Source organism: Tribolium madens, unplaced genomic scaffold (genome assembly GCF_015345945.1).
Source record: "Tribolium madens isolate multiple individuals breed KSU strain unplaced genomic scaffold, Tmad_KSU_1.1 Scaffold_2;HRSCAF=44;Tcas5.2_LGX, whole genome shotgun sequence".
Taxonomy (NCBI): Eukaryota; Metazoa; Arthropoda; class Insecta; order Coleoptera; family Tenebrionidae; genus Tribolium; species Tribolium madens.
This window is the reverse complement of record NW_025400995.1, coordinates 140,992-157,318: the sequence shown is the minus strand read 5'-3', so window position 1 is coordinate 157,318 and position 16,327 is coordinate 140,992. Positions and strand designations below refer to the sequence as shown.

Below are 16,327 nucleotides of genomic sequence, written 5' to 3'. Positions count from 1 at the left end.
TATTTTATGAAAGCCTTCTGGTGCCACAACGCTTCTTTTTGTAATTCCAATATAATGACCCCTTTTCTACGAACTAACCTGTATTGAAACAATTACCTCTTCTTCTAGAATATATGTTTTTTTAATTTTGTCAACAAAAACCTCTCGAGTATTATTTAAATATGCTCTTTAAAATGTCACAAGACGGACCCAAACCCATGAGGAGAACAAAAGTACAAAAGTACATATTTGTTGATTTTGTAAAGTTTCGTATATTCTCGTACATACATCAATATTGTCGGTGGACATATAAATTTTATCCTTACTGGAGTTAACAGGGGGTGAAGCGCGTTTTTAATGAATTTCTTTGTTGGTTTTTATAGGTATGAAATGATGTGTGAGGGCTGGAAGCATTTTACATGAGAGAATATGTGAAAGAAACGTGTCCAGGTACGAAGTAGTTATCGATCTGGTAATATTAATGATTTAATGCTAATAACAAAGCTTCATCTTCATTACTTAGACGGTAGTTGTACGTTCAATTTTCCCCTAATGTTTATATACCGAAGCTTGTCTGTTGGACAGCAGTTTCCACTGCAAATTGACGTTGACGATTCTCGTTATAAATTCATTTTATGTCGTTCGCTCGACTATTACTGTTCCCAAATCAAATATTTCCGACATCATTCAACATATTACAATCAAAAATAAAAATTAAATTGGTGTAGAACGTCTAGATGAATTCAGATCCACGACTTGCGTATGCAATTAAAGCGTTTATTTAAAATTCAATTATTACGACGTCACTAATTTGATTTAGGGAAGTTTAGTGGGGCAATTAGGATTAGGTGGGAATAAAGAGCCTTCCAAATTGGGCCTAGTAAATGACTATATAAACTTGGTAAGATTATATCAATTCTCTTGATGCTTTAAAATAATTCGTACCTCTGGAGCTTGTTTCGAGCCATCCTGCCATCATTCCTTCCAACTCGGCTCCGAAATAAATTACAAACGTATACGTCTGTAATTGTCATGCTTGATCTGACATAATATCATTTATTTTGCTTTTATGTAAGATCAAAAGTATCGACGATATTTTTTTTTTCAATATTTATGTCCTTTGTTAAATTTCGGCTACTGAATAACATCTGCATTGCATATAAATTGACAACTCGTTAAATCTGATGTCTTGACTCTTGTTTTTTTCATCGCGTAATAAGGTTGTTACTCTTAAAATTTATGCCGTTTTTAATAGCGATCATAATCAAAACAATCGTTAGAATTTTGTTTCATTGTATATTTATTTACAAATACCACGAAACAAACATCTGTAACATTAACAACACAATCGAAATTGAATTATAGTGTTTAAAACAGAAACAAAGTAATATTTAATATTTGCACAATGCTCACCTAAATACATTAAACGCGTCCATATAAATAACCATAACAATAACGATAAAATGTGTATTTTATAGATTATTATTTTACGGCGTAAAGGTATATATTACCACTAATATACGTATAACACTGTTTTATTTATTATTCATTATTATTAATCATTCTTGTTTTATAAATTCATTAGGCTATTAATTAATAAATATCGTATAGCGCGCACTGGTGTTTCCACAATAAAATTCGATTCATCTTGACCCAAACTAAAATTTGCTTATGGTAAACCTAACTTTCACCACAACCCTTAACAATGACGTTTTATGGGTAATTTAATCCAATTTGATTAAACCGAAAATTGACTACCCCTATACCTACGAATCTTTGAGATCCCTTCCCCACTCACTGACCATATAATTACTTATTCAACGATTCCTCTCATCGAATTCAACGTTATCAGGACATGATGGTGAGAAAGAAACGATTGTCTTTTGTAGAAATGAAACTGTACTCTTTTACAAATCACTTAATTAAAAATTAAGATTAAAACGGAAACGGATTATTTCGTGTGACTGTAAAAACATCTGTATACGATCTCTATTTTCATGTTCACCAAAGTGTAGATAAATAAATTTTTGCTCATTATGTTTATAGTGAAAAAAAATGTCGAACTTGGAACAATTACACCCATTGGAAAAAAACTATTTAATTATGTGATTAAAGCAAACAAAACGTTTGCCTTAATTAACAAACAATTATTGATTATGGCGTTTTTTCAAACCGTCCACCCCCGACACGACGATTGAGAGAGTGTAAATTGTTGCTTACTTTTGTTCAGTCATAGCAAACGATAACAGCATTTATACTATTGAAATGATTAATGATTAAACAGCATCGGTAAAAATATTTAGCATTATTGTTTCAATGCCATATTAATAATTAAAAACATTTGTTCAAAATTGCATACAAAGTAAACATATCAAATTTTCGAATGCAAGTATATATGTATAATGATTAAAATACAATATAATATAATGCATGATTATTTCGAGCCCCTGAGGCTGGATATCGATTTTATCAGTCTTTTCCCGATCGAACGGAACGCACCTAATTATTCCGACTTGAGTCATTTCTTAGAGTTAGGTTAATTGAATTGAATTAAACCAGTCGAGATTTAGCTGGTGTAGGTTATTATAAGACAATAGCATGACAGAAATGCGCGTAGGCGGTGAAAGAAAGGGTAGTTGTCCGGAATTTTCGACACTATACAGATCTAGATTAGAGCAGCAACATGACGAAATAAATTTTTGGGGGTAAAAGCAGGTAACATATTTCAACAATTCTAAAACGTGCACAAGACCATTAATAAAATACAAACAAAATATGTTAATTTTTAGATAAAAGTTCTGATTATAATAAACCAGTAACATTCTTGAGCAGCATATTTATTTCTTAAATGAAAATTCTAATCGTCCATCTAATTTACATTGTCATCACATGCTGCGATTAAAAAATACGGCAGCTTAAAAGTGTATTTATTTTGTCAGTTATGAATTAGTATAGTAAGCTCGCCTGTATACCTACATACAAATTATCTTCTGCGATGTTAAAACTTTTTATCTTGCTTGATGTTAATCGAAAGGGAAATATGTATTTTTTTAATTAATTCAACAATTTATGGCAATGTATGTGAAATTCCAACCTGTGGCTGTTCGTGCTGTACTAACAAAATTAAAATATGCACCTAAATCATTTCAAATTGCATTATTACTATTCGTGGTCTTTCGATACATCTTTTTATCTAACTACTTTTGGATTAAAAATTGCACAAAGTGTGTCGACTAAATTATTAAACTGACCTAGTGAATGCCTCGATCTTAAATACCTCGAAAAAAACTCACTAACAATCCATTTGATAGCTTGCAACATTTAATTTTTTTTTATTAAAATAATGAACGTTTCTTTTTCATTTAATCACCTGCTTACTTACAATTAATGATATCAGACAGAGCTTATAATAAAATATACTATTAAATAATTTAATTACCATCTCATGTCAAACAAAAATGTTTTCTGCTCGTTCTTTTCCCTTTTACAATTATGTATATATCTCACATCAAACAAAATTAGACCACTCAGCGTTATACCGGGTGGGGCATCCGTTACGCCCAAAAAGAAAATCCCCACTTCTAATTAAATAAAATTGTTGAATTTTTTCACACTTACCTGGGCATTAGTAAGGTACATTCTCTAATTTTTTGGTAATTTTTCATTCACAAACAAAGCCAAAAAAAAAAAAAAGTAATTTTCTCCCAAAAAATTTAATTCTAATTTTTATACTGTCCTACGCAGATTCACTTCCTACAATTGTTTACAAAATCAGAAAAAAAAATCAATTAGATTTTCAATTAAACGCAATTTTCCATCTTAACTTTGAAAATCATTTTTATTTTTGACCTGCTACTTGTAGGTTACAATGGGGAACTGCAGTTTGTGTAAGATTCCAAGGTTTACAACAAAAAGACCCTTTAAAGCGGTCGGCTACCAGTAAATGATTCTTTTGTTGGCAAATTATACCATTTTGTCATAAATCACGGGTCTGGTTTGTGTTTAAATAAAAAAAAAAGCGATTATTTGGCTAACCAAGTCAGAATTTAAAATTGTGATATCAAAGTTTGATGCGCTGACAGGTACAGATTCATTTAGTGTAAAAATTTTATAGGTAAATTAACAGAAAGTATTCATAAAACACACAAAACTGTTACGGACTCATTTATTATCCAAAAAAATTAGAAAAATTTTCAATTTATACCCTATCAATAATTAGTTAGGTATATGAAATATCGCCAGTTTTAATTAATTTGAAGTCGCGATTTATCAAGTGCGCGTAACCGATGCCCCACCCGGTATAAATTGTTCTATCCGTCAACTTACGGAAGCGTTTAGTATTTTTTTATACCAGAAAATCCACTAACCAAATAAACTTGACACAAGTTATGACTCGTCTTAGGAGAACTCTGACACTGGATAGTCTTACAAAGAATTATTCGTTGTTAAATAGTCAGCAAATTTTCTATCTCAAAACATTCACACCAGGATTTGTTTCTGCTTCTTCCACAAGCTGATCCGTTATTATGACTATTATGAGATAAAAATTTTAACACATGTATTTGAACTTGAAAGACGATATCTATAGGTAAATGAATGTACATACATACATTTCGACATCTGCAGCAAAGCTGTGATAATTAATAATATGTGCTATTAATAGTAGGTAATAGTGTGATAATGACAATGTGATTTTGACGAAATATAATTTGGAGTTTAATTACTTTACTTCTTAGCGGTGGCTCATGAAAAGAGTCAATTAGTAGTAATGACAAAAATAAATTAAACGAATTGTTATTTTCATTCGAAACTCGTGAAGATAAACTCAGATTTGTACTCTGACGCCTAAGAACGAAAAACCAAACCATAATAAATTAGAAATAAAGAGCTTAAGCTAGTTTTGCATAAAATCACAAAGTTTTAATCTCAACAAACAAGTAAATATCAAAGTGATTAGTTTTGTCAGTCCCTAATGTAATAATGTCGTTCTCGCATGTTAGGCCGAGGTGTAAATTGAAAGAGTGACAGCTCGGAAGTCTTCCTTATTTATCACAAAACAAGTTTAGCCAATTTCAATGTTTTGCAAATGAGACGCCTACTAGTTGGATCGGTCCATCTTTTAATTTTTTTTTTCAAACGTGTAAAATATCCATCCTTATTCCATACTTTGAGTACGTGATTGATTAGTAAACAATTGTCGTTGTTTATGACAGACGACTGAAGATATCAAAGTCTAGAGGCGCGAAGTTAGTCGTCGCTTTCGGCTGGCTTTTAGCGATGTTTTTGTTTTTGACGATCTGATTTATTTATGAGTTATTCAAAATAATTCGTATTATAATATAGACGATTTGATGTGAATCGTAGTTCCAGTTCGATTCCATTGTATGGTAATAGTAGCGAGCTCAGTAAAATTGGAAACAAGGCCGATCTCACGTCGTCATGTTTTAGCCGTGTTGTTCATGTTGTTAGCGGCTCGCATCGTGTTGCTAGTTGCGATTCTACGAATTTCTTTCTGGATAGGTCGAGGATCCGGGTATTCATATTTCGAAGAGGCTGGACTTGTTGTTTACAGACAAGTGTCAGAATTTCTGTTTAGTTTTCACACCGACCTCTTTGTTTCAACATCACGGCGCGCTTGTGTGAAATGTTTACAAGGAGCTTAGCGCTCGAAGACTGTCACATCATAAAAACCAAATGACGCTCGCCACAAATGGACCCGCTGATGGGCCATCAGAAATGAAATGGAATCGTTTCATTAGAAAATCACCTAATTAATAAATCGATCTGTAAATCTAACAATATTAATTCATTAAAGAACAAGCGAACTAACCAGGCGTTTTTTTTTTTTTTTCATTATAAGAATAATAATTCCTACACCATATGTCGGTAATAATATGTTGGTATCAATCAACACAGATACAAAAGTATTAAATATTATAAATAGAACTCACGATCAAGTTCCAACTGAGAGAATAAAATATCTTGCTGAGTGGCAATACAATTAGTAGTAATTATATTTGATAATGTAGATGCCTTATTCTTGCCACAACAATAATTATAATGAGTTTGAAGATTTTTTACTCCGTCTCGATACTTATAATACACTTTAATTACAGTTAAAAAAACTACTACACCTTTTTCATCTTATTGTTCTGCGGTAATATATCTTGAAGAAATTAAGATTAGAGAATAGGTAGGTATGCAAGTTATTAATTACACATATTGAATCCGAAGCGATCAACATCACTGTCAGAAATGCAAGTGATAAATGTATTACCAACTAATAACCCCATTCATCGCCAATAATTAGGCAATCACAAATAGATTCGAACAAATTCCTACACCTATGTAGATATTATATTTTTTATTTCCAGAGCAGCGAGAAATGCACCAATAAAGATAGAAAAAATCCAGCAAAGAGCAGTTATGATTGAATTTGCTGTCATAGAAACAAAAAAATTGTAAAAATCAGTGGCAGAAAAAAATTTCTGGATTTCTGATGAGAGACTAGCATAGTTTAAAAGTGTCACACAGTAGAAAAATCACTTAAAAACGGCACGAAATCTGACGGGAAAATATCGAAAATAATAATGAAGTCAAGAAACGAAACGAAACGACGAAATTATTCCGGCTGATACACTCAAGTTTGGCTCTGCAAAAGATCGTTATTATTCGTCGATTTTCGTGCGATCATAAAGCAACTTCTATCAAGCTTTGTGATATTGAAAGATTTATGCGAAAGGCTATTATTGAAAGGATTGTTTTTTAAGAAACGACACGACATTCTTCGGCCTGACCCTCATTACGTTGCATCACTTGGCTATTGTCAATAATGAACACAACGCAAAATCAATACTACTTAACTATAATAATTATTAATTTACGGAGCCCGATTATTAATAAACGTCTGTAATGACAGGCTACCCGATGCATTGTTAGATATTCTTCTCCAACCTGTTTGAAATATTGATTGCAATAAACAGTTCTGTTTACTCGTTACATGCCGGAAAGTACAGGGCTTGTCATACATCTTCAAGCCACACTATCTACTTGAGGATAAATAATGGAGGCCACCAAACATCACATGCATTATAATACGGACCATATTATAGCAGAACTGCCATAATTAATTATAACATGCAAATGTACAACTTCCAAAAACAGAACAAACATAAAACACAATTATAATAAGTAATAAACAAGCATTCAGGATGATCTGGGATAAATTCACTGTAGAATTTCTAACTCTCAAGTGAAAAACAATCTATTACAATGCATTAATTAGTAAATCACTGACAAAACAAGGAAGAAGTTGCGATGCAATTCTGTTTTGAAGTAAATACGCAGATTGCCTTATTAGGTGATGAAAAAACAAATATTTGCTGTTCTGCCAAATTTTCACAAGCGAGCGTAAAACTGCATTTCATCAGCAAACACATAGTATAGTATATGCACCAATCAAAAATCTCTTTCAATCCCGTTACTTCCAAATTCTGTTCCACACAGTAAATTATATCTTTCTATACCTACCTACCTACTATAATTATCGCGCTTTATATGTAGAGATTAGTAGAATTTGTTGACATTTACCGACACTAAATTTGTTACTTTGAATTTAAAATAAGGTGACTTGAACATCTAAGAATATACAAATCCCCTACACCTCCCCTCGTTTGACCTTTCAAACCATTTATTCGTAAATTATTCGGTGCGTATTTAATTAAACTAGCAATTACACGAGAGTAGGACACTATGTCGTCCTACAACCTACAAGGATAATTAAAATTAATTCAATCAATAATTTTAATACCCCATAAATATATGACAAGAATAATAAATAGGTACGAGTAGGTATATTCCGGTAATTTTCCCGTAAATGACTCTTATTACGTACTAAGAAGAAATTGTAATATTTGAGAACTGAAATAAGGGATTTAGTTATACATATTGAAATCCTAAAAATAGTGTTTACTGTCTTGTGAAGAATGGTGTAATAATTCTAGTTATTAATATTTGGTAATAATTTAGTTGGCCATCGATTTGAGAATGTTGGTATGAGGCAATGAATGTAGCGGTAATATTTTTTCCTTTATATAGTAGTATAAAAGAGTAAAGTCATAAATACCAATAATCAAAGAAAATATGTACAAAATTTAAATACATAATCTAAAGGGTCGTGTAGTTAGTTCGAGCGGTACAAGAGCGGTCCCAGTCGGGCATCCAGCATTCGTGACTTCAAAATGATTCATAAATTTGAGATTATAACATGAGTTATTGTCGGCCATTTCACGATAGCGCTCTTCAATACGAGTAAAAAAAGCAAGATGCCTGAACAAAAGTTGCAACAATGTGTAGAAATCTTGCCTCTGAGATAATTGGGATATTGAATCTGGTATATGGGTGCTTTTAAATAAATAAACAGAAGCAGAATCTATCCTTGTCGCCTTTAGTAAGGGTGAATGATGCGGATGATGTACATACATACATAGTTGTAATCTGAGGTTGAGGAGGGTTTAGGCTTGTACTATCGGGGCTTCCGCTGGTTTGTGGGGTTTAAAACATCCCGTCAGTTGATACTATTGCCTCTTCTACACGCACACTGGCCACGCGAACCCCCTTCAAGAGCCTCATCCATAATCCAGAATCAATCGCACCTGGGGGTTTGCATTTATGTACAAGTAATTGCCAGCTTGCCATCACACCAACACCAACACCAACGCGTTCTTCTTCGTCGTTCTATCCAAATCGAGAAATCGACGACCTGGACATAAATGCTGGAGCAGATAGCGAGGGTAAAAGATTACGTATACGATTTAATAAAACAGATTGCTTTTTAACCGTTCGTGTTTGAGGAAATTGACTCGAGTTCGAGTTACTGCTTCCATTCTCATTATTTTATGTTTCAACCCCAGTCTCACATTAGAAACTGATACTCTTTCCACTTTCGAATAATCAAATTAGTTGAAACGAAATTAATGTGTTAGAGAAATATTGCATAAAAAGAGCATAATAAATTAATAATAGTCGACATAATTATTATAATGTTCAATCACGATACGAAAAGTTTTATCGCGGAACATTGTTAGACATATTACCTGCAAGATTAAATACACGCAACTGTTCCAAATTCTTTATTGTTAGTCTCTTTTACTTTTAGTATTTGATACTACCGCTATTTCTAGTCTAATACAAATGCCTCACTTGCTCTAAATAAATAACTTAACCAAGCTGACATACCCCAGTCGATAATCCAGAACTGGTCAATATTTTATTCTACCACCAAGTCATTCGAAATTTCATATTTAATGCAAGCCCAATAATGCACCATCAACTTGGCTTATATACAGTTCCACTATTTTTTTTTTCGGTTGTCAATAAAGACTAATAGAATAATTAAATATTTTACTCAATATATTATTAAACTAAATTTCACCTATTAGCCAATAATCGACGCTTGACCACCTCAAAGATGGAAAGCTTATAATTCTCCACTTAATTAAATTACTTCTACATATCTCCACTGTAATTACCTACCATAAGCATCACTTCCTTTTTAAAATACATGAAACACCGCTAGCTCTGATGTGTGTCTAAGATGTATAAGATATCTTTGTATACACCCTCTCTTTGAACAACTTTTCATAAAATGAAAATTTTCTCTACCATTCCACTCACCTCAAAACTACATTTATCCCACTCGATATTAGTTAACTTTTATCTTTTTGGAGTTATCTGAACTAATAATAATAATAATATAACAAGTATTATTTCAAATTTTTTATTATCTTTGATCTATCTTACTTAACAGTATACACGTATGCTTTTAGTGTTTATTTTAAAAAGTATGCCAAGTCAAGTTTTTCTCCTGTTAGGCTTAAAAGAGATTAAGATAAAAGGTGTTGACATGACGTAAATCAAAAATCATTTTAAGATATATTTTTGTTTTAAAACAATAGCTCGTAGCTTTTGGAATTATACCGCACATCATTGTTATTTTGTATTGTCATATCATGTACTGATTCATACAAAGCGTAGCAAATAGAAAACTAGAGACTTGTAATGAATAGATGATTCATTTTATTTTTGATTCACTTTTAAATATAAATTTTGACGTTTAGTTTAGACGAAAAGTGAAATTTTAGACACAACATGAAAATCTAAATATGTATTTACTTTTATTATTTATTTTATTCTTATCAAAATGCAACTTGGGAAATATAAAATAGTTGTTTTGTGCATCCGTTAATTTTTTTAAAAATGAACCGTAATTTATCGACGAGCTGTAAGCTATAATATGTATAAAAATGGTTATTGTATTCGACCGAAACAGTGATGCAAATTGGATAAAAAGTGGTTAAATGAAGCGATAAAACGTTAAATCATTTAGAGTGTCACTTAGATGAAAATAACAGTATAATTTAAAAAAAAAAGTTTTATTAGGGAAAATTGGAAGTGTGTGTAAAAAAATATGTGTGTTATTGATTTTGAATGGAAAAATTGCGGGCCGACATGAAATTAAATATTTGGAAAGGCCGCAATGTGAAAGTCAAACATAATTTCAACACTTCTTCCGAACGGAGGAAAATATTTGTGGATGAAAATCGTCATTGTCTCTCCGAATTGTCAGCCGTCGGAATCTGAAAACAAACAAGAATTTCTTGCAGTTTTCCCAGTAAGTTACAGCCTCAATGTTTATTCAGTCGATCAAAATACTTCGCCAGTGAATCCGATCCGGCCGAATTACCGCACAGCGCCGTGGTCTAACCGAGTTTTCTCCACTCGTAATGAGAAATTAAACTCTATTATTCCGGTAATGTTCCGGATTTTGCTCTGCAGTTTGCTTATGTTTATGTTGAATCAATTCGAATAACACGATTCGGTCAACTTTTTGGCCAAGAACAATTTAACGATTCGATTCGCTTTGCTCGCATTTATGTGTGCATTTCTAGAAGGTGAGATCTTTTAAACGTTTGTTCCCTAGAGCATCATCGTGGGTCGATTTAAGCTCAAAAGCTGATTTGCAAACAACTCCTCTATCATATTAAAATAGCATCTCCGTATAATACATATGACTACTCAACAAATGCTCAACAATTAAAATTATTCGACTAACAACCGATTTGTTTTTTCCATTCTAAATTTTACTCAATTTATGTTATTTCCGGGCTGAAAAAGCGTCTTTCGAACTTTATGAATTCATTTAAAACGCCTGATATTTTCAAAGGAATATAATAAATACTCGACGACTGGGTAGTTGTGACAATTTACCTTTGACTTTTTGCTATTAGAAAGGTCAAATAGACTAGATGGTCAGTAAACCTAAGAGTGGAAGTTAAAATTGCAAAAGGTTGAAGAGTTATGTTACCATACGCCATTTGCTGTTCCCTGTCATAATCAATACACAAATGGCGATAAAAGATAAAATAAAGATAATAAAAACTAAATCTCCTAAGCTTAGGTATTATAATATGTATAACAAAAATGCATCACGAATATGACAATCGCAAATGCCAAAATTTCAAAAAGCTCCTCCTATTATATTTAACTGTAGATGGATGAAACAGATCGATTTTTACTTGAAAAATTCAATAAAACTGATTTTTGATATGGTTCAAAAAGCACAAAGCTTATAATACGTTTCATTTAAGTTTGGAGACAACATTTTTGTTTTCGAGCCATTGCGGTCAAATTTTATTTAATATTACAAACTGTTAAAGATAATTAATATACCATTAATCATAGGAAAGTTGTTTCCATTGGAAAGGACCGCTCTTGCAACTCGTCATAACTATAGAAATATATACCTAGAAAGCCTTATAGCCGCAGACGCAAACACGAACAAAGAACTCTAATAACATAAGCTTCACATATCTCACATTTTGTATTTAACAACTTTGCCTGTAATAAATATCAGTGCTATATTTTATAAAAATATATTATTTCGCATAGCTATAATTCTTGTAAATTTTAATTGACTGAATTGAAACAAACAACATTGTATAGAGAGTTTTTATTTAATTTAAGCACTCGTTCAAAATATCTGTTAATGCCCAGCATCAGTTGAATTATGTTTTTCAGATTGTTGGCAGTTTCCGGGGATTTTGTCTCGTATTCGGCCTAATTTCTGTTGCCATCAGGTAGTAATTTAATTTTAATTATGAGGTAAATTCAACGGTTGGGAGATATTAAATGTTTCATGTCGGGTTTCAATTCACTGAAAACGTTATTGAGGATCACTCTCTATATAATAATCCTAATTTGATAATTTTAGAAATTTATTGTGGTTAGAATTCGAAATTATAGAGTAAATTTTATAGTCCACGTTGCTCTTTATTTACCTGAATAATAAACGGAAATTTAATATAATAATTATCTGCGTGTTCCGTTCGAGTATTTAGGAATTCCCTGGTTCAGGTTTGGATTTTAATTGAAGAATTTTACCTGCAAATATCTCAAATTCCCTTTACTTCAAACATTATAACAATAGTCAGCCATTAAACGTGTGGTAAAAAATCACAAGAACACTTCCCTGCAATTTGAAAGTCTATATTTAAATAATGACGAAATTATTGACAGCAATTGATCAGATATCAACAATGTACTCTTGCCGATAACCGAGCTCTTGGTGGAGAAAGCTAACTCACGAACTCTGTTTAACCCACATCTCATGGTTGTTCGACCTGTCGATGCCGAACTGGTAAATTATTTGACGAATCGGCACTCGACACTTGATCATTTAAAATCGATATTTCATCGCTAAATCCTAAAGCGAGGTTAACCCAAACACAACAATTAAATATTTTAATTAATAATTGGTTACAATAAATGAGATAAGCAGTCGACTAACAACGGACTATTATTTGTTTACAAATGATAATAAAGTATTAAGCTACTGATAAAAATCGCCTTCAAGACTAGTCCGCTAATCGATTCAAATTGAAAGCAATTGTTACAACAAGAAATAAAATTGTGATAATTTTAATGGCAAAAAATTGCTTTGTGTAATGCTCGCGTGTTGTGGTTTGTACTACAAGGAAATCTTTACGCTGTATATTTTTATTAAATAAATGCAATAAATGTGTCTCCCAGAAATATGTTGATAAAATAGAGAAATTGACAAATTCTAGAGATTATTCTCGTCAATTATGATACGATAATTACTGTTAAGAATTTAAAATAAAAAAATAAAAATCGCTTTAATTCAGGTATAGAAATCAGCCTTCCATAAAATACAATTATTATTTATTATTAATGGATAAAACGTTTCTAAAATCGGCCCTCCAACAAAGATATCTAAAAAAAGTTGCCGAAACGTAGTCAGATCGATTTTTGTTGCAATGAATGGAAAATCCATTATCTGTCAAAGTATTTATTTTATGGTACTAATAAACTGATCGAAAATAGCATAAAGATTATATTAATTTGTGACAAAAATCGCAGGAGTGGTCCTATAAAATGTCCATTAGTGACGGTATCAACATTCGGATTATCTAAAATTACTTCTTCAGATATGGAAACAACATTAAAATCGCCTAAAATCACCAAACAATAATAGCAAAAATGTTTTAAAATAGTGTATTCGTACATATTATGAATAGATTGGCAGGTAAAGGTAAGTTGAGTAACAGAAAGCTGGTGATTTGAAAATACCGCAAAAAGTTTTATTAAAAAAAAAAAAATGTTGCGGTAAAACAGCGTCTAGAATTAGCGAAATGAATAATTTGCATGGAATAGGGCTGGGTTGAGTGGTGATTATAAGAAAAAGCCGGCAGCGAATTGGGTTTTCGGTGTTTATTTAATGCAAAATTGTAAAATGGTGGGGTTATAATTTCCCGAAATGATACATTTCCTTATCGTATTTATGTAAATTTCGAGCTAAATGTCAAATTTGGTTTTGGTACGGTATAAATTAAGGTTGACTAGAGGCATCGATTCAGACAGATGAAAAAATTTAAATAAAATTTAGTCTGAGAAATTGAATATAGATGTTAGCGCGTGATTTGAACGTTGAAAATTGAATCGACTAACCCACATCAATTGGATTAAATTCGGCCACGTTTAAATGCGAAATTATGCAGAGTCGCGCCTGAGAACAAGAAAAACTTGAATATCTAAGTGGATTTCGCGCTATATTATTAAATGAGCACTTGACAAAACGTTTTTATCGTCATCAATGAGAAAGAATCGTTTTTCTTAGTTCAGTCAACTTTCGAACAAAGACATCCTCGACGAAATTCAACCGCACTGTGATATTCAACACTTTCAATTTCATCTTGGCCACCAGGACAAAAAGCTACCTGGATGTTCTCCGAATTCATTACTATGCAGCTTTTTGCGTGTCGCCCGTAAAACACGTGTTGTAAGATGTCAAAACCTGCATTCTTTCAAGATGTTCTTTAGTTTGAAGATTCGCCGGTTGTGTAAAAAGGCGATTTCCGCGACTGCCAGTCTGGAGCCTTCCACACACCCCATTTGATTGACCGCTTCCCCTGATTGTTCTTCGCAACTCGAAGGCACAACCAGAACAATGGAACGAACTATTCCGTAGAACGAACCACAGAATAGGTAATATTAATTTAAGTTAGCAAATTTCTATGTACCTACACCCTACACTTGAAATTAACAATTAGATTGTCAACGGAACCCGAACCTAAACTACATAAAACAATAGACTTACATGCTATCACTGGTATTCCAGTGAACCTGGAATGTTTTTGAGCAGGTGGACTGTGTGCACAAGAAGACGGTCTCCATGCAGACGAGCAATACAACGGTCAAACATGAGGTTGTTCTAAACCCCGGCAAGATCAAACTGCACTTTTTTATTAACACGGCCATTTCGCGAACCGATCACCAAAACGCACTCTTCCACTGAACACCAAGACCAAGACCACCCTACCATCGAGAAGTTGTCATCATCTTCAACAATTACCGGTCGATCGCCACCAGTAACTCTCATTGTCCCGGCACATGTTCAAATCGCAACGTGGATGTGCCCGAAGTGTTCTCGACTTCTCGTCGTCGTCGTCGTCGTCGTCGAATGTAATTTCTTCCTGCAACTGCCGAACGTGTTCTACTCTCCACACTCCACACTTTACTCTCTATTTCTATTCGAGGCTGAACACGACGGCGTGGTGCGCTGAACGGCAACGCAGCAGTTGGTCGGTCGTTGCTTCTCGACGAAAATCGTAATCGACGAGAAGAATCAGCAGGTGAGGGCTGAGTGGTGGCGGTTGGGTGGCGGTTGTCGGGTATGACTTTCGATTCTCGATGAGTCGATGCGATGCCCAAAAGCCTGCAGGTAGATGGTAGTGCACGGAAACGCTGATCCTGCTTGCTGCAATCGCCAATTCGATCAGAATGCGAGCTTGTTTATGGGGACGGCATACATATATGCCAAACGCCAAATATCTCGATAATAACTGATCACCATTAATTAGCCCCCAAGCGCGTCCTGAGACGTGAAACCATCGGACCGGCCATCTGCTGCCTGCGATCCGCGATACCCTAACTCTGCCCTCGGCTCAACCCCCCACAGACAACCGCCGTTTTTTATTTCATTTTTTCAACACTTCAACTAGCCTAACTGAGAAACTTGAATTTGAATTTGCACATTTCACTTGCCAACTCAAATACCAATAATAAAAAATATCAAATACCAATAAATACATTTTAAGAAACACAAGAAACAATTGCAAGGAATAGTAAAGAAGTTTTACTTTTATTGTAGGTACTTACTAGAGTTAAAATTATAAAAGAAAATGTAATAATCTATGCTGTTGATTCTAAAACATTTAATAATAAAGTAGTAATAAGAATAATAAAATGCATAAGGACTTCGGTTATTTACTCTAGGGACTATAATAACATTCACTCCCAATTACCGACTTTTCAGCCATTCCATTCTTTTGCCCCTTCCGACTCATTACGGATGCAAAAATCTCAAACATTTCGATAAATACATAATTATGTTTGTGAATATATCTGAACATTAAATGTTTTTAGCTAATAAACAATCTGTGATGTAGACTGTTGATCTACATTTATCTAAACATCAGCCTAAAAATACCAAATTATGAGAAAAAATTAATTGCCTCGAGATAAAAAAACATGTAACACAATGAATCCACAAATATATCTAACAAACGTCGAGTAACTGTAACTATAATAGATTTTGAAACGTGTTACATTTTAATTATTAATTATAAACCAGATAGTAAAATTATTTAATTAATATATCTATAAAATTTTAATTTCGTTTACATTTAATAAAAGTTTTTTATTCAGCACCATTTGCAGCTTTCATAATTAGATGGAACGAAGAAAAGACTTCAAAGCAAATGTTTAG

General features: G+C 32.9%; 1 protein-coding gene across 1 annotated transcript in view; it reads right to left on the bottom strand.

The window, feature by feature from the left end:
- Nucleotides 1–15,293, bottom strand: part of LOC123006176 (ephrin-B2-like) — a 50,689-nt gene extending 35,396 nt beyond the window's left edge. The window contains exon 1 of the mRNA XM_044400453.1: nucleotides 14,657–15,293. Coding sequence (XP_044256388.1) covers nucleotides 14,657–14,817 — 161 coding nt within the window. The 5' untranslated portion in view covers nucleotides 14,818–15,293. The remainder of the gene's footprint in view (nucleotides 1–14,656) is intronic.
- Between the last annotated feature and the right edge of the window lie 1,034 nt (nucleotides 15,294–16,327).